Consider the following 17,278-nt stretch of genomic DNA (forward strand, 5'->3'; position numbering starts at 1 on the left):
CCCTTCTCTGCCATCTGCCTCTGATGGAAATGGGGCTCGGGGAGCCTCAGGGCCAGGCACATCCCACGGGAACCGCACGGGTGGGACCTCAGAGCTGCCGGGGCTCTGGGTACACCAGGTTGGAGGTTAAGGCAGGGCCCGGGGAATATTCTGTGGGCCAGACTCACCTCTCAGAGACAGCTGCCTTCTGGGCGAGGCCTCTCCCTCCCGGAGGGAGCCAGGCTGCAGAGCCAGCCACCATCATTCCACATGCGTACACGTGGTCTTATTTGGAGGTGGGGTCTTTGCAGGTGTCACCGGGTTAAGGTGAGGACATCAGGGACTTCCCTGGTGGTCCAGGGCTGCGCCTGAGGCTGGTCAGTGCTTGGTGGCCGTCCTGGCCCCAGGGACCCGTGTAAGAGCTGCTGTGTGGTGTAGTGTAGAGACTGTCTTTGATCTTTGACTTTGGCGGGTCTCCTTCAACAAAGAAACACCCTCCCAGCAGATGGGCTGGGGGCGGCTGTGGCCTTGAGGGGAAGAGGGTGGGCTTCCAAACCTCCTGGTTTTAAGGCACACGAGCTGGATGTGGGCAGACAGGACGGACACGGTGCTCCTGCAGTTTCTAAAGGCTGAGTTTTTTCCATGCTAACTTTCATCGCATCCTGCACTCGGCCAGGTGGACAGTCTTGCTCTGCTCCAACCCTGCGGCCCACCTCGCTGGGCCCAGGTGCCCCGAGTGCTCTGTCCCCACGGGGCGGGAGCTGCAGCCGCGCTGTGATGGTGGGACCTGACAGAAGGTCTGGCTGCACGGATGTGCTTCCCGGTTCAGGGCGGTCACTGGGGGACACCAGGGTAGGATAGGGACCAGGAGATCTTGGAAAGGACATTGCCTAGGACTGGGGCATCTGTCCTGGTCCTGGTTGACGTGGCAGCGGAGGGAGGACGGGAAGGGGGACACGTATTGCCTTGTTCCCGAGAAATGCACGGACTGCACCATGGAAAATGTGTCCAGCAACAAAGTCCCGCGTCTCCCAGACTCGGCTTCCGGAGAAGCCTCTGTCTTCCCGGAGGACTGGTGCTGCTGAGACGGCTGGGCTGGCGCGGGGGGGTGGGGCTCCAGCATCCCTAGTGCGCGGCCACCTCCTCTGTGGGCCTCTGGGGTCGGCGCTGGCTTGCCCAGTAACTGCTGTGAGAAATGACCACAGTCTGGGTGGTTAAAACAGCAGAAACCTGAGGTCTCGCAGTCCGGAGGCCAGAAGCCTGAGAGGAGGGGCGGGGCTGGTCCCCTCTGCTCTGTGCACCTCCCTCAGCTTCTCGTGGTGGCTGGCTGTGTCCTGCGTCCCTTGGCTTGTGGGTGCATCCCTCTCATCCTGTATCCGTGTGGCCACGTGGCCTCCCCTGTGTCCCCCTGTGTCTCAAATCTCCTTCTCTTATGAGGACACCTGTCATTGGGTTGAGGGTTAAGTCCAGGACGATTTCATCCCAGCATCTTTAGCTTAATTACATCTACAGAGACCCTTTTCCCAAATCTGGTCAGATTCTCAGGTCCCAGGGGCCAGGACTTAGAAAGACCACTGTTTTGGGGGATAGCTTCAGTCCCACATACTGGTGTACCCAACGCCTGGCACTGGTGAATGAGTGGGCGGGTTTCTGCTCTCAGGGTTGGCGGGGGGGGGGGGGGGTCTGTAACACCCTTCTTGATACGGCCCCGCCCCCACCCCAGGTAAAGGGAGGGAGGGGTGAAGGAGGGGCAGGCCAGGCGGGTCTGTTCACTGAGCAGTAGTCGACTTGCTGACCCTCGGCCAGCGGCCGGGCAGGAGCCAGCTTCGGGGCTGATGCTCGGTCCTGGTTCACCACAGGGACGGAGGCACAGAGAGGCACTGGGCCTCGTCCAAGGCTGCGTGACGAGTCAGCAGAGGCGTCCCGACCCGGCATCTGCTCCGAATCCACCCACCCCATTCCGGCCCCGTCACACGGCCCAATTTACTTTTGCGTGGATGGCTTCTTTGAGGTCAGTTTCTCTTCGGGGACGAATGAGGAGGTGTAGAACCAGACTCCAGAACCAGAACCAGAAAGCTTCCCATCCAGCTGGCGAAGCGTTTGGCATAGGGTTTTGGATGCCAAGCTTAGCCGTCATTCAGCTCCAGCCAGGAATGATGCTGGATTCACGGTCCTCTCCTGGTGGGGCCTGTTTGTGGGAAGTGGTGGTGCCCCCCCCACTATCATGGACGCAGAGACCCCTGTAGACACTGCCTGCACAAGGCCGTCTCCTCTGGGACCCGGAAATGCCTCTGGTGCTAATTAATTTGCTTGCTCTCTTGTCAAGGAGAAGCGTCTATAAAAATTCAGATGGGACGCTGGATTCTTCTCTTGGACTTGGAACAACATTAGCTCAGGGAGCGTCAGAGGCTGTGCTGGGCCGGGACCCTGTTTTCCAATCCCCTGGGACTGGGCAGGACTGCGGCCGGGAGGGGCCACAGCTCTGGGAAAGCGGGAGGGAGAGGTTTTCTGCTCAAGGGACCAGCCAAGCTGGTGGCACGCATCTTCCTCTTCCCCACGTTAATTTTCCTTGGTCCAAAGGCTATTTTTTATCATTTCCAGCAGAGTGAGACAAAACCATTAACAAGCAGTGTCTTTTTTTTTTAATATTTATTTATTTGGTTGTGCTGGGTCTTTGTTGCGGCAGGTGGGCTCTTTAGTTGTAGCAGGGGCTCCTTAGTTGTGGCTCGAGGGCTCCTTAGTTGTGGCTCACGGGCTCCTTAGTTGAGGCATATGAACTCTTAGTTGTGGCATGCATGTGGGATCTAGTTCCCTGACCAGGGATCGAACCTAGGCCCCCTGCATTGGGAGCGCAGAGTCTTCACCGTGGCACCACCAGGGAAGTCCCCAAGCAGTGTCTTTTAACCATGCTTTTCATAAAAGGCTCACCTTCAGGGCTCTCTTCCAGGCCTGAGTGTCCCCGCAAACGCTCCAGATTGGGAAGACAAAGCTGTGTCTGTATCTTGTAAGTCAGGCCAGCGAATCCCAGGGTAGAGTCGGGAGGCTTTGCTACAGTTTGGCTAAAGGCCTTGGGGATGGGAATTTGGGCTAAGAAGCATCCTTCCTGAGCTCCAGCTCAAGGGGAATCTGAAGCCTTCACACACGGAGGCCCCGTGGGTTCGTTGTGGGAATCCGTGGGCTTCAATCCCCATCCTACACGTGGCGGTGCCCCACGGTGTGGGCTGCGTGCCTCTCCTCCACCGTCAGAGTAAATCTCCCCTGCCCCCCCCGCCATGCTTCTTGCCCTTCTCAGAGTTGGATCACTGTGGAGATGCCAGTTCTCCTGGAATTAATGAATACATTTAATGCAATTCCACTAAAAAGTCCAGCACAACTTTGAAAGTGCTGGATAAAGGGGATCCAGAGACCATTGGGAAGAATGATGGGTGAGAATTCCCAGAGAAATTTGCAGGTAAATAAAGGACTGATGGGGAGGTGCTGCAGCCCATCCCCAGCGAGCATCATGGGAGTGTCTCATCCCGGTGGTGCAGGGCAGACGGTAGAACCACTGGGGTTGGAGTGGAAAAACCCACAAAAACACTATTTGCAGCTTGTCTGGGCTGAAGATGCTGTGTTGCATCGGAGGAAGCAGGCTGGCCAGCTAACGGCCCTGGGACAACTGGACGACCCACCAGGTAGAGTCTCCCTTTCCAGCACACAGCCAGGTAAATTCCACATGAAATGACATTTGCATGCCCAGACGTCGTAAAGAAAGAAAAACGTATTCATGATCTTTCCCAGCTAAGTGCCTACAGCATTTCTAGGCAACAGGGGAAACAGCAGTGTGACCACCTATAGGTTTGAGGACACAAAACTAGGAACTTAGATTGTCTGGAAGAAGCATCGTTAACCACCTTAAGGCTGAAACTACAGACCAGGAAAATGTTTGCAGTGTCCACAAACTGTCACTTTATGATGAAGATGGACAAAGAGAGAGAATTCTCAGGGGATGTTTACTGCCTTCTGCTTAGTTGCGTTACTAGAAAAGTTGTCTGAGTTAAATCCACTTATGAAAGTGTATTAAATGGGCTTCCCTGTGGCGCAGTGGTTAGGAATCCGCCTGCCAGTGCAGGGGACACGGGTTCGAGCTCTGGTCCAGGAAGATCCCACATGCCGCGGAGCTACTGAGCCCACAAGCCACAACTACTGAGCCCATGTGCCACAACTACTGAAGCCTGCGCACCTAGAGCCCGCGCTCCGCAACAAGAGAAGCTGCTGTAATGAGAAGCCAGCGCACCACAGCGAAGAGTAGCCCCCGCTCGCCACAACCAGAGAAAAGCTCGCGCGCAGCAACGAAGACCCAACGCAGCGCAAACTAATAAGTAAATAAAATAGATAAATTTATTTAAAAAGTGTATTCAACACATGTGTACTGTTTGATTACTTGTTTCAAATATAAAATCTAAGCACCCCCTCATGGCATGTTGGTGGCCTGGGCAGCAACACACACTGGAAGTTACAGTCGGATGCTTGACTGTTCCCATGCCCTCAGGGTTCAGGCTGTGGGGAGGAGATGGGCGAGGGTGCCGGGGGAGCATCAGGGGTGCCAGACAGTCTGCGCGGGTGGGGCTTTGTTTGGGGAGGTGACCTCTGTGCTGTGGGTTCACGCATCTACACCTGAGCCTGAGCCCTCCCGAGTGTGTGGGGTGTGGTAGGTGTCCTAGGAATAGGGACGTCCCGCAGGAAGTGCCCACCCTCTTCCCACCTGCCTGCCCACCTGGCACCTGCCTTAGGACCATTCGCCTGACAGCTGAACTTGGTGCCGGGCGGGTAGAGGTGGATTATGGTGGTGCCAAAAACATTTATGCTTCAGGGGCCCTTCCAAGTTAGGGCCAAGGAGGGGGAATGGAATGTGCGCACAGGTCATGCATTTTTGTCAAGTTAGCAAAATAACTTCTTTTTACATAACTCTTTTTCAAGAGGGCCCCCGTTTTACGTTTCAGGCCCCACCAAACCTTGATTCCCCCCTGCGAGCAGCCTCCATTTTAACCCACAGGACCCATCTGAATCCTTTCCTTTTTCTTTCCAAGAAGCAGGAGAATGTTCCTAAAGAATGGGGCCCCCTCGGCCCAGGTCGGGGGACCGGGCGGGAGTCCCCGGGGAAGCTGGTGAACATTTTAAGCTGCTCACTCACTCATCCAGTGCACGTGTACCCAACACCCGTTTCGTGCCAAGCGCAGCTCTGGAGGGGAACGGGTCGGGTCTTTAAAGATGGGCAGCGGGTGGACCTCTGGGAAGCTCTCGGGGTTGGCGGGGACTTGCACCCCAGGGCAGGGCCCCGCACTCACACAGGCACTCTTGGGCTCTCTTAGGGCAGGCCCTTGGGAGCCCAGGAGGAGCATGGGCCAGCCCTGCTCTGGGGAGCCCAGTGTGGGGCTGAGGGGTGAGATTGAGAGGTTGGCACACCGGATCGTGTCGGGGCATCACTGAGCAGGGGAGTCAACCTGTGTTTGGGGTTTCAGAAGATGGTGAATTCACCCTGCTGTAGACAGAATTGTGTCCCCCACGAAATTCATACGTTGACGCCCGTACCCCCAGTGTGACTGTATTTGGAGATGGGCCTTTAAGGAGGTGGCTAAGGTTACATGAGGTCATAAGGGTGGGGCCCTGATCCTATAGGTCTGGTGCCTTAGCAGAAGAGTAAGAGACACCAGTGCTGCGGTCTCTGTCCCATCTCCCACGCCCACCAAGCGAGCACACACCAGGAGGCAGCGTCTGCAGGCCAGTCAGCGTCTTGACCCTGGGCGTCCAGTCTCCAGAACGTGAAAAACCAAACATCTGGATGTGTTGACTGGGACACCGCCGAAGGGCCGTCGGACTTGCAGACCTCCGTCTGCTCTCCGCGCGTGATCCAGCGGTTTTCTTAGATTGACAGATTGAGTCAAGGTCTGCAGAGCCAGCCCGCCTTGTTCAATTCCCGGATCTGCAGTTTACAAGGGGCGACTAGGGGCGCTGCTCCCACCCGGACCTCAGTTTCCCCATTTGTACAGCAGGGTGGCAGCAGGGCTGGCCTGACAGAGACCCCCGCCCCCCCCCGTAGGATGACGGGGGTGTGGGGTCCGGTGTCACGAAGGACTGCCTTAGCAGGGGGTGAGGGGCGGGAGCTCTGGTGCCCCGCCCCTTGGTCACTCGTGTCGCACGGGACCTGGGACTTTGAGCCGGAGAGGAGCCGGGAGCGCGAACGGGCAGCCGTGGGTGGGTGGGTGGGGCGCCGGGGCTGAGGACCCAAGCGGGGGTGTGGGCGGGGCTGTGGGCGGGGCTGGGAGCCGGGGCGGGCAGGGCCGGGAGTGGAGCATCTGCGCGGGGACGGGCTGTGGGCCGGGGTCCGGGCCTGGGGGCGAGCCGGGGGCGGGGCGAGGTCGGGGTGGGCGGAGTCGGGGCCGGGGTCGGGGCAGGGGGCGTGGTGAAGGCGGGCCGGCCTCTCCCGCGCGGGGCTCGGCGCACACTGGGCTTTCCGCGCCGGGGCGGGTGTCTGCCGGGGCTCACCCAGGCGCACAGCACTCTGAGCTGCCCTCGAGCGCGGGCAGGAAGCCGGACCCTCGCCACCTGAGGCGACCTCACGCTCGGCGGGACCCGGAGCGGCACCTGTGGCTGCGCCCCGTGCGCCCCCCGGGCCATGGCGCACGTGGAGACGGCGGCTCCGAGCGCCTGCCTGGGCCGCCTGTGAGCCGGGGACCGGAGGAGGGAGCGGCGCGGCGCGGCGGGCACGATGCCTTTCCTTCCGGAGGCGGGGGCGGCGGGGCGCGCGGTGGCCCTGGCCCTGGTGCTGCTGTTCCTCGCCGTGTCAGCGGGCGCCAGCGCCCTGTTCCGCCTGCAGCCCGGCATGTGAGGAGCGGGGACGGGAGCGGGAGGGCTGGCGGGACGTCCGGAGCCCCGGAGCCCTGGGCGGCTTGTTCCCCGGGGCCCTGAGAACACGGGGCTCATTGCCTTAACGGGGGAGGAGGAGGTTAAGAGACAAGGGGCTGGGTCTGGGGGCGCTTCCGTGGCAGGACCACCCGGCCTCTCGCCTTCCCCTTCCTCGTCTGTCTTTTTAAATTTAATTTAATTTTATTAATTTATTTTTGGCTGCGTTGGGCCTTCGTTGCTGCGCACGGGCTTTCTCTAGTTGCGGCGAGCGGGGGCTGCTCTTCGTTGCGGTGCTCGGGCTTCTAATCGCGGTGGCTTCTCTTGTTGCGGAGCACGGGCTCTAGCCGCACGGGCTTCAGTAGTTGCAGCATGCAGGCTCAGTAGTTGTGGCTCACAGGCTCTAGAGCACAGGCTCAGTAGTTGTGGCACATGGGCTTAGTTGCTCTGTGGCATATGTGGTATCTTCCCAGACCAGGGATCAAACCCGTGTCCCCTGCATTGGCAGGCGGATTCTCAACCACTGTGCCACCAGGGAAGCCCCCTCCTCTGTCTTAACTCTGCATCATGGGTTTGCAGGCTGGGTGGAACCAGCATCCTGCCGAGGTGAGGGAACCTGGGCAGGGTCCGGCCAGGGAGCTTGGAGAAGGCCAAGAGGAAGCAGCCTGTGCCCACTTCCTTCCAAAGCCTGCCTCCTGGGGCCTGGGGGCTGTGCCCGACAGGGGGCTGCTTGGGCTTGGTTTATGTGTTAAACACGTGGGCTTTGGGCCTGGGAGACAGAAGGCATTCAGTACCAGAACGGGCAGGAAGAGAGGATCAGGGAGCCAGCCAAGATGAATTTAATTTTGAAAGATGATTCCCCAGTGGGCTGTTTAGCGGTCTGTTTCAAACAGCAAATCGATCCTTGTGTTGGCCTCAAAGGAAAACTGGTGGAAAGTGAGCCGGTCCGGAGGAGGAGGGGTGGGGGAGAGCTTGCTGGCAGCCCCCATCCCCGCGCTCCCTCAGGGTGCTGGGCCGGGGGCCCGCAGAGCTTGGAAAGGCAGCTGAGGGGCTGCAGAGGGGCAGCGAGGGGCCCAGGCTGAGGTTGGGGCTTCCTGTGCAGGGCTTGTCCCAAGGGCCCCGTGCACTTGGCCATACAGGAGGAAAGGACGGGCTTCCGGGCAGAGCTGCAGAAGGGACAAGTCCACGCCCCCTGGACCCTGGGTCTTGCTTTACTCCAAGAAGGAAGAGTTCCTCGTGGCCTTTTCAGAGGAGCGTGGTCTGGGGCCCCGAGTCCTGCCTCTCCGTGTGACTTCTGCCCAGCATTACTCTTTGCTGTGATCCCAGTGAGTTTAGTTTGTCCAAGGGAAGCTGTGGCCTCAGAAGGGATTATCACGGGGCATTTGGCCGCGCAGCCTGACTGCTCTTCACACGGTTGGCTGGGGATGTCCAGAGGCCCAGGCTCCCGGGAATCCCAGGGTGCTGGTCAGGGTGGACAGCTGCTCAGCCGTTGAGGACGTTGGGGATGGAGGGCTCTGCTCTAAGAGGGGCTTCTGCCCCAGTGCGCTTGTGGGGACCACTGATCGCCCTTCCGGGCCCCCGGTACTGAGCCTGTTCCCTGGGGTCTGCCCACTCATCCAGGGCTCTGGGAGGCCACTAGCCAGCCTGGGGAGGGCTTTCCACCAGCCGCTGGAGGATTGCAGGAGAGGTCAGCCTTCCTGCTGCTTGCTTTCTCCAAAGCCTCCTCCCCCCCCCCCCCCCCCCCCCCCCCCCCCCCCACTCCTCCCCTCCCCCTCCCCCTCCCCTCCCCTCCTCCTCTCCCCCTCCCCTCCTCCCTCCCCCTCCCCCCTTCTCCCCCCCCACCCCGCTCTTCAGATCCTTCAAGGCTCCTGTCCCTCCTTCTGGGGCGCCTCCCACCTGCCCTCTGGGGGCCTGTGCCCCTATTTCTCATCCTGGGGCGTCGTCCCTCCACTCTCTGATGCCCTCCTTGTGTTGAGTTCCGTGCCGCCTGTGAGCACACCTTCCCATTCCTGTCTGTAAGCACCTGCCAGGACCTGTGGTGGGGCCGCAGTGGGCACTGCTGGCTGGCTGAACAAGTGGGGGGCTGCTCGCTCTAGCTGCTAGACCCCCGAGAAGCCTTGTGAACGGGCCCATTCCGCAGCTTGTCCTGTGCAGAAAGGAGGCGGGCGCCAGCGGACTCCTGGAGGTGCCAGAGTTGCCTCTTTGCTCCCCGCACCCCAGAGGGACAGGGGAGGGGGCCTGGAGAGCAGTGAGGGTCCCCGAAAGTCCTTTTCCTCGAAGGTCCCGTCGCCTGTGCCGCCCTTCCCTTCGCGGGCAGCCCCACCCTCTCTGGCCGGCTTAAAACCTCCATGGTGGGCCTGTGGGGAGGCAAAGGAGGAGGGTGCTCTACGGGGGCTCCCCCTGCCTGGCAGCCCCAGGGGCTCTGGGGTCCCGACAGCTGGGACGCAGGAGTGACGTGGCTGGTCCTTTGGCTCCTGCTGGCCCACGTGTCCAGATTCCAAACCGGCCAACGCTTACTTATTTATTTATTTACGTACGTCTCTGAGATGAATCTCTGCGGCCGTGGAAGGGTGCTGGCCTTTCTCCCTGGGGCCTGGACTGACCGCTGACTGTGTGTGGGGCTGGTCAACGCAGGGCTGTGGGAGCAGCGCCTGGGCACAGGGAGCTCTGACCAACCTGAGTGAGTCTGCAGAGCTCGGAGGAGACATCAGCTCACAGCACTGCTTCCCCCTGGGTTGGAGTCCTCTGGGCAGCTGTGCTAGGAAAGTGGCCAGTGCTTTGCCATCAGCTCGTTACACGAGCCCCTCCCATCCAGAGCGGGACAGGCCCTCCAAGCTCAAGTTCCTGCTTGCAAGTAACTCTTGGACCCACTGGCCCCGAGGGTTGGAACGGCCCCCATTCGCTGAGGCTGAGGCTTCCTCTGGCCATTCAAAGGCCCCTGCTCGCCGCTCAGGGAGTTTGAAAGCTGAACTGTACTTTCAGTGGCCTGTGGGCAACTCCCAGTATCTGGGTCCTGCTTCCCCATCTCTCCTGGGGCTGAGGCTGATGGACGGAGGGAAAGGGCAGGGAAGGAGTACATCTATGGCCAGCTGCCTCACGCCAGGCCCTGCGTTTGCTGCTGGGCACGTGCTTGACGCTGTGGTCAATTGTCCACTTGTCTGGTGGGGAGATCCGGGTGTCCAAGAGTGATCTGCCTGGGTCATGACATCCCTAGGACCCCGGAGCCTGTAAAAACAGACGTGATGGAGACGCTGCTCAGCGGCGCAGCCCCCTTCCTGGACCAGGGGGTGTGTGCAGCCAGGCTTCCCCAGCGGCGCAAGGCCAGCTGCCCTGCTTCCCTGCCCCGGTGTTCCCCACCCTCACCCTGGTGCCTTGTGGGCCCAGGAACTGCCCACCCTGGAGGGACGCTTCTCGTGCCTACCCTCACCTCCAGCTCCAGGCGAAGGCCACCAGCCTCCAGGAGCCCTGCTCTGCCCCGGGGAGTAGATGGCCCGACAGCTGGGATGAGTACCCCCTCCGCCCAAGCTGTGTTCACTTTGTAGCTGGGAAATTGCCTTCCCTCCCTGCAGATGGGCAGCTGGGTCCAACTTCAGGAGCAGAGGGGCCCGAGCAGGGACTTCTGCTCCACCTCAGGGGTCTTTCCTGTGCCCTCGTCCCACTGGCCTCTTTGTTTCCTCCTCGGCTCTCCCTCCCCCATCCCACTTCCTCCCTCCTTCCAAATGGAAAAGCCAGCTACGCTTGTGCTTCTGAGGTGCCGGAAGCTTCCCAGAGGAGAAAATCATTCCAGCGCTAGCCCCTCCTCCCTTTAACCGTTTTCAGGGATGTGGAGAGCGAGGTGCGACCAGAGGGAAAACCTGGCATCCTGGAAGCCAGGTGGCCCTGCAGGCCTGGGAGACCAGAGTCACGCAGGTGCCTTGGGGGGGCGGGGACAGGGCGGGCAGCGGACGGGAGAGTGACCAGAGCACGCGTACCGGAAAGGCTGCTGTGTGGCCTCGCTGTGGTCATCTCGCTGGTTAGCGGCGGCCCTCGTGGCTGAGGTCTGAGGGGTCCAGGAAGGAGGGGGCCCTTCAGAGGAGAGCAGCAGCCCCTACTCTGGGGTTTTCTGCCAGGCGCCAACTTCCCGAGCTCCATGCGGGGCGGTTCTCCTGCTGACCGAGTGGCCAGACCTGCTCCCCCCGCAGCCCCCCTGAGATGATGGACCCCTGTGAGCCATGGCGTGCCCTCCCCAAGGCCCTGACAAGGCACGCTGCGTGCTGAGCTGGGTCGGCGTATGTACGGGAATGGTGGTGACATCCCAGGGGATGTGGGGCCTCGTGACCCAGAGACACAGGGACGTGCCAGATTCCAGACACGTGTGCTCTTGTGTCAGGAGCCCTCGAGGCACCTGCTGCCCCCTTCATAGGTGCTGAGGCCGAGGTGCAGAGAGGGTCAGTAACCTTCCTCAGGCCGCATAGCGGGCCCCAGGCCTGGGTTGTTGGCTCCAGAGCCTGTGTTTGTAACTGTCCTCGGAACGTGTCGCCTCCATCCTCACAGGCCACCCACGGCTCGGGGGGCTACTTCAGGGTCCAGGCCAGGCCCTGCAGCCTGGAGGCTCAGAGGCCATCGGGCCTAAGCTCTCCCTTCCCTTCATCCTCTCCTCCCTGCCCCCGCGGGAAGAGAGCGGAGACTTGATGTCTGCGTGCTGGGCAGAGGCGGGGGTGAGAGTTGGGAGCAGACATGATGCTGCACTTGCAGCAGTTCACTGGGGCCTGATCTTGGTTTGCAAATGGCAGTTCCTCCTGGGCCTGTCTCTCCTGGAGGCACCTACGAGGCCACCTGCCCTGGCCGACGGGAGCCTTCTCTGTGCCGGCTCGGTGAGCCCTCACGACACCCTGCGAGGCCAGTGCCACGAGTCCTCACCTGCCAGGGCGCACCCGAGGCTCAGGGAGGTCCCCTGGCTTGTGTGTCTCATGCTTGTGCCCCAGCTTGGGGCGTCTCGGAAGCAGGGAGAGTCGGGGCTAGAGAACGCCAGGGTCAGAGTCAGACAGACTCAGGGTCGAGTCGTCACTGTTCCCAGGACCTCCACGTCCCCTGTTTGCGGGGCAGTGGCCTCTACGCTTTGGGGTGTTGGCAGGGTTGGAGGGGTGCTCCGGGCGGCGTGGCCCACGTGAGGGGGAGGGTCAGGCGTGGCCCTGGGAGCCCCTCCTTTTTCCCCTGAGCATCCGCTCCCTCAAGGCCAGGCCTGTGGGTGGGCACCGGGCTGGGTGCCCTGCCACGGGGCCCGGCCTCGGGTCTGGACGGCTGGGTACCCGAGTGTGAGCATGCAGGGGGGTTGGTGTTGGTGACAAGAGTGCTGACCGTCTGTCTGTGTCCCAGGCCCAACGTGTGTGCGGAGCGGGAGCTGACCCTGGTGGGCCGTCGCCAGCCCTGCGTGCAGGCCTTCAGCCGCATGGTGCCCGTGTGGAGGCCGGGCTGCGGGCGGCGGGACTGGTGTGTCGGCCACAAACGCAGGTGCGTGCAGGGCTCCCCGGGTCCCCTGGGGGGTGGGGGCTGCTCACACGCAGAGCAGCATGGACCACTCAGGCAAAGGGGTGGCCGGGCCGTCCGGGTCTCAGGGCACAGGCACCGCCCCCGCCCCGTCACTGAAGCCCCACACCTGAGGTCGAGGCCTCTGACAACCTGGGGGTGTGGCCGCCGTGGGGGCTCTTCCCGGACTGTAAGCGCCTGCTCGGCGGCCACCTGGGGCCCTGGTGGGTGGGGGAGGACCCCGTGGGGAGGGGGCCTCGGAGGGGAAGGGGGAGACTCTACGGGACAGGAGGCGACCCTGCAGGGAGAGGTACTGACCACGCAAGAGGGTGAAAAGAGGGGCGCCCAGCCTGCCGAGGTCCTGGCTGGAGGCTGCAGCTGCTCTCTGACCCCAAGCCCGTGCGAAGCCTTTATTGCTCGAGACTTTATTTCACGATCAAACGGAGGAGTGTCTTTGCCTATCTCTCTTCTCTCTATAGACTCGGGTTCTGGCGTCCGCCTGGTTGCAGAGCTGGGTGGGGTGGGGTGACGAGGGGATTCCGTCGTTGGGGAGGAGGACTGAGTCCTCTGACGGGAGTGTGCTGTCCAGCCACACGTCTTCGGGCCGTGAACCTGCTGGGCCTCCCCCCCGGGAGCAGGGTGGGGGGCGGCCTTAGTTTTAAACGTTTGCTGTATGACTCGTACACGTGCAGAACGGAGAGACGGGGCAGTTACGTCTCAGCGTGGTTCTCAGCTGGTGGCGGTTCGTCTCCCTGCTGGCGACCTTGGCGGTGTCTGGAGAGTTTGGGTTGTGAGGGGTGGACTGGAAGGATGGAGCAGGTGGAGGCAAGGATGGCCCTTCCACCACGAAGGTCCCGCCCCAGGGTCAGGAGGGCCGAGGCTGGGCCACGGCCGACAAGAAGGAGAAATTACCACCATCGTTTCCCAGAGACGTGCATCTTCCAGTCTGTCCTTCCCAGCTTCCACACTCGCGTGGATGTAGGTGGATTTGCTAAACGGGTATCAGGTCATGTCAGCTGCCACCCCCCTCCCGTGCCCCGCCCCCCAACTTGTGAAAGGGCGCTCTTTTGGAAGCAACCAGAAGCCCTGTGGTCCCTGGGCTGGAGAGTGGAGTGGGTGGCCGTGCTGCGGAGGCCCCTGTCACTGGCTGTCAGACCGTTTCTCCAGGCTGGCCTGGGCAGGGCGGGGGACAGCGTTTCCAAGGTGGCTGGTGCCTCAGCTTCCTGGCGGGGAGTCCAGGCGCTGGGGAGGCCGTGTGCAGCCTGGGGCAGGGATGTGTGTTCTGGGTCGCAGTTTCCTGGGAAGGCTCGGGAGGGCCTCTGGGGTCCTGTCCTTGCACTGCCCAGTTCGAGTGTCAGGGACCCTCCCTCCCAAAACCCAGCAGGGCCGCCGCAGTTCCGCGGGAGCAGTGCGGGCCCCTGGCTCCGTGGTGGCCACCGTCCCGTGCGCCTGGCTCCAGGCTGGAGCTGGGCTCCACCTTCCTCTGCTGGGCTGTTCTCGCTCCAGGTGAGCGAGGTTGCCTCCCCGCCCCGGTGCTCATGGCGGTCAGCGTCCTGCAGCGTTTCCTGGCGTCAGTGGCCAGTGTTTGTGGGGGTCCCGGCCTTGTCAGCGTGTTGTGTGCCCCCACGACGCCTGTGGCCGCGCCCGCCGTTCCAGCTGTGCAAGGTTTCCAAAATGCCTCGCGCAGCTGTGGCCCTCCAGTGGCCGTCGAGGCTGTGGGCTCCGTCGCTGGCCCGCTCCTCTCCGTCCTTCAGTAACCCACAGAGGCTCCGGCTTCCCCGTGAAGCCCGCCCCGAGCCCCAGCCCTCCCTCCTCCGCGGCCAGACCAGCGTCCAGCCCTCCTTGGTCCGTGTCACTTCTCCTCGCCTATCAGGAGCGTGTCCGCAGAGGCCCCAGCATCCCACGTGCTCTGGGAAACACGCTGGTGCCGAGCCACCCTCCTGCTTCTGCCGGCACCTCCCCTGGGCCCATGCCCGCAGCCGGGCGTGGATGGGGGAGGGGCCAGGCTGCATCTCAGCAGCGAGGGCGGGAGGCCGGCCCCTCCTCTCCCCCACACCCAGCCAGTGTGGGTGCAACGTCTGAGGGCCCTGCCGTCTGAGGAGCTGCATTTAGAGGCAGCACGCTCTGTACCCCACGATTTGACTGCACCCCAACTTGTACCAGCTCAGGGTTACCCTCCCTCCCCTGGACAGACAGGAGGCCCCTCCTCTCTGGAGCTCCCAGGGGGCGGCCAGCAAACGAGGGCTCAAGTGGGCCAAACCTCGCTCTGGGGTCAGACTCTGTCTGAGCCTCTGTTCCCCAACTGCGGAGCGGGCTCATCAGGCCTGGATTGCAGCTGGGGGAGGGTTATGTAACCAGCCACGGGCCAGGCCACACATGTGGCTGCTACGTGGCAGCTGCAGTGACTCCCACTTCCAATTTCTGGGCTGGTGGGCCTGCTGCGTGGCCCTGGCAGGGCCGTGTGGGGTGACATGGGGCTCTCTCTTGGCCCAGAGCAGGCGAGGTGATACCTGACAGACTGGATGAGGACGTCAGGGGGCTTGCCGCCCCCCTCCGCATAGCGGGCGTCTCCCCAACAAACCCGCCAGTACAGGCTGCCCCAGGGTGGGGGAGTTCGGGCCATGCGCCCCCTGGGGGGGCAGGAAGGAAGCGGGGTGGGGAGGGAGAGGATGCTCGGAGCACAGAGCCCACGTGTGGGCTCCCACCAGGCCCCTCCCCCCTGATCCCGCTGCGCTGGGGCCTGGGCTTTGCGGAGGCTGCATAAGGTGGAGTGGACACCAGCCTGGTAGCCACGCCCCCCTGTCCACCTGGCCCTGCAGGAACCAGCTCCTGGCCGTGGCCGGAGCCCCTGTGACTCTCCCATGGGAGGTGTCCCATATGAGCTGCAGGGGGCAAGGGCTGGCTCTCAGGCCCAGTGGGGGCTGCAGGCTGACCCGCTGTCTCCAAGGGTCACTAACTTTAGGGGATGCTGGGGAGGGCGGCAGATGGGCCCAGCTGGCCCGTCTTCCCGGTGACGGAGAGGAACAGCACGTAGCCCAGGGAAAGGGGAAATATTTACGACGGAAGGGCCCAGACACCATCCGCCCTGCCAGACATTGTCCACCACTGTGGTCGGTCTCTCTCCAGGCAACTGGTTTCATGTCCTGCCAGAGTGGTGGTGTGCACAGTCCCCCGAGCTGCCCGTACGCAGTGACGTGCGCACGTTCACGCTTCCGGGAAGCGCCCTGGTTGTTTGGTGGGGTCCAGGTTCCCCGGCGGCCGCGGGCTTCATGCCACTCCCGAGGGCCGGGAAGAGCAAGCTGGGGGCAGGGGTGCCCATGTCTCCAGGTGTCCATGACCTGGAGACGGCAGCCCAGCCCCTCCCGCTGCTCCTGGGGCCTCCCGGGCCCTCGACCCAACTGCCGTTGGCCAAGCCCCAGGTCGCCAGTCCTACAGATGGCAGTGGGCGCAGGGGTGCTGTGCCTGGAGGGTGGGCCCTGGGTTGTCCCCTCCCCTCCTCCCGTTCCTCCGCTCTCTGTCCCTCTCCCTCCCTCCCTCTCCCCCCAACATCCCCTTGACCAGGCTTGTCACTGTAAACACAGGGACCTCACAGCCGTGGGCCCCAGGGCCTGTGCTGAGCCCTGGGTCCTGTATGAGTTTCCTGTTGCTGCTGTAACAAATTATGACAAACTGAGGGCTAAAAACAACAGGGATTTACTCTCTCACAGTCTGGAGGTTAGAAGTCTGAGGTCAAGGTGTGGGCAAGGGTGGTCCCTTCTGGAGGCTTGGTCGGAGGGTCTGTTCCAGGCCTCTCCCCGCTCCTGTGATGACTGGCCATCCTTGGCACTCCTGGGCTGGTGGCGGCATCACCCCAGTCTCTGCCTCTGTGGTCGCCTGGCCTTCTCCCTCTGTCTGTGTCCACAGTTCCCTCTTCTTATGAGGACACCGGCCATTGGACTAGGGCCCACCCTAAGCCGGTACGCTGGCCTCGTCTTAACTTGAGGACATCTGCAAGACCCTATTTCCAAATAAGGCCACCTTCACAGGTTCCGGGCGGGCGTGGATTTGGGGACTCCGCTTGGGGTCGGGGCAGGCGGGACAGTTAGCCGTCCATCTTCCTGACCATCACCAGATGGAGGTGGAGGTTGTCTGGGCTGGGGTGTCAGGAGGGGCAGCCAGGGTGGCTTCCCCGGGAGGTTGCCAGGGGTGTCAGGCAGATCCTTGCGTTGCTTAACCCACTCTCCGAAGAAGCAGAAGCAGAGGTTTCCAGAAGGGACCCAGGAGCCCTGGCGTTTGGGTGCAGCTGGAGGGAGGTGGGTGGGGGGCTGAGTAGGAGCGGGGCACCCCCTACCCCCCACCCTGGCTTCTGCTCCAGGTTCATGGTTGCAGGCGAGTCCGGGGCTGGGCAATGCCAGGAGAAGCAGGGCGGAGGCCGGGGCTGCACTGGCAGAGGTGGCCCTGAATGGCTGGGCTTACAGGGGCAGTCTGGATTTGGGGAGGGGATAGACAGAAGGCCCTTACCCCTCTGGGTGGTGAGGCCGGTCTCTCTCTGGTGCGTGGGCACCACCTTCCTGCGGCCACTCCCCATGCCAGGCCCCAGGCTGGCTGGATCAGCTGCCTGCTTCCAGCTCCTGGTTGGGCTCTGCCTCCCTCTGCTCAGCCTTTGTGAGGCCGTACCTCTCCCATCAGAGCAGGAACCAGCCTTGGACCTGGGCCACCCTCCTCCAGGAAGCCCTCCTGCCTGCTCCCTTCTGACCTCAGGGCTGTGTGCTCACACACTCCGGTCCTCCTGCTGCTGCCCACCGTTGCTTCACCCCCATCAGCCTGTCTCCCTCGGGCAGCCCTTGGTGGGGGAAGGGATCCCTCCTCGGGGACGTCCCAGGACAGGCCCGCCACCTGCCTCCTTGGTGCACGGGTGGGCCGAGAGCCTGGG

The 17,278-nt window shown here is 62.5% G+C and overlaps 1 protein-coding gene across 1 annotated transcript in view; it reads left to right on the plus strand.

Annotated features, from left to right (window-relative positions):
* Positions 1-6,587: 6,587 nt before the first annotated feature.
* Positions 6,588-17,278, plus strand: part of MEGF6 (multiple EGF like domains 6) — a 97,576-nt gene continuing 86,885 nt past the window's right edge. Inside the window, 2 exon segments of the mRNA XM_027110441.1 lie at positions 6,588-6,843; positions 12,217-12,351. Coding sequence (XP_026966242.1) covers positions 6,728-6,843; positions 12,217-12,351 — 251 coding nt within the window. The 5' untranslated portion in view covers positions 6,588-6,727.

Source organism: Aethalodelphis obliquidens, unplaced genomic scaffold (assembly GCF_003676395.1).
Source record: "Aethalodelphis obliquidens isolate GAN/ISIS:26980383/991018 unplaced genomic scaffold, ASM367639v1 scaffold9, whole genome shotgun sequence".
Classification (NCBI taxonomy): Eukaryota; Metazoa; Chordata; class Mammalia; order Artiodactyla; family Delphinidae; genus Aethalodelphis; species Aethalodelphis obliquidens.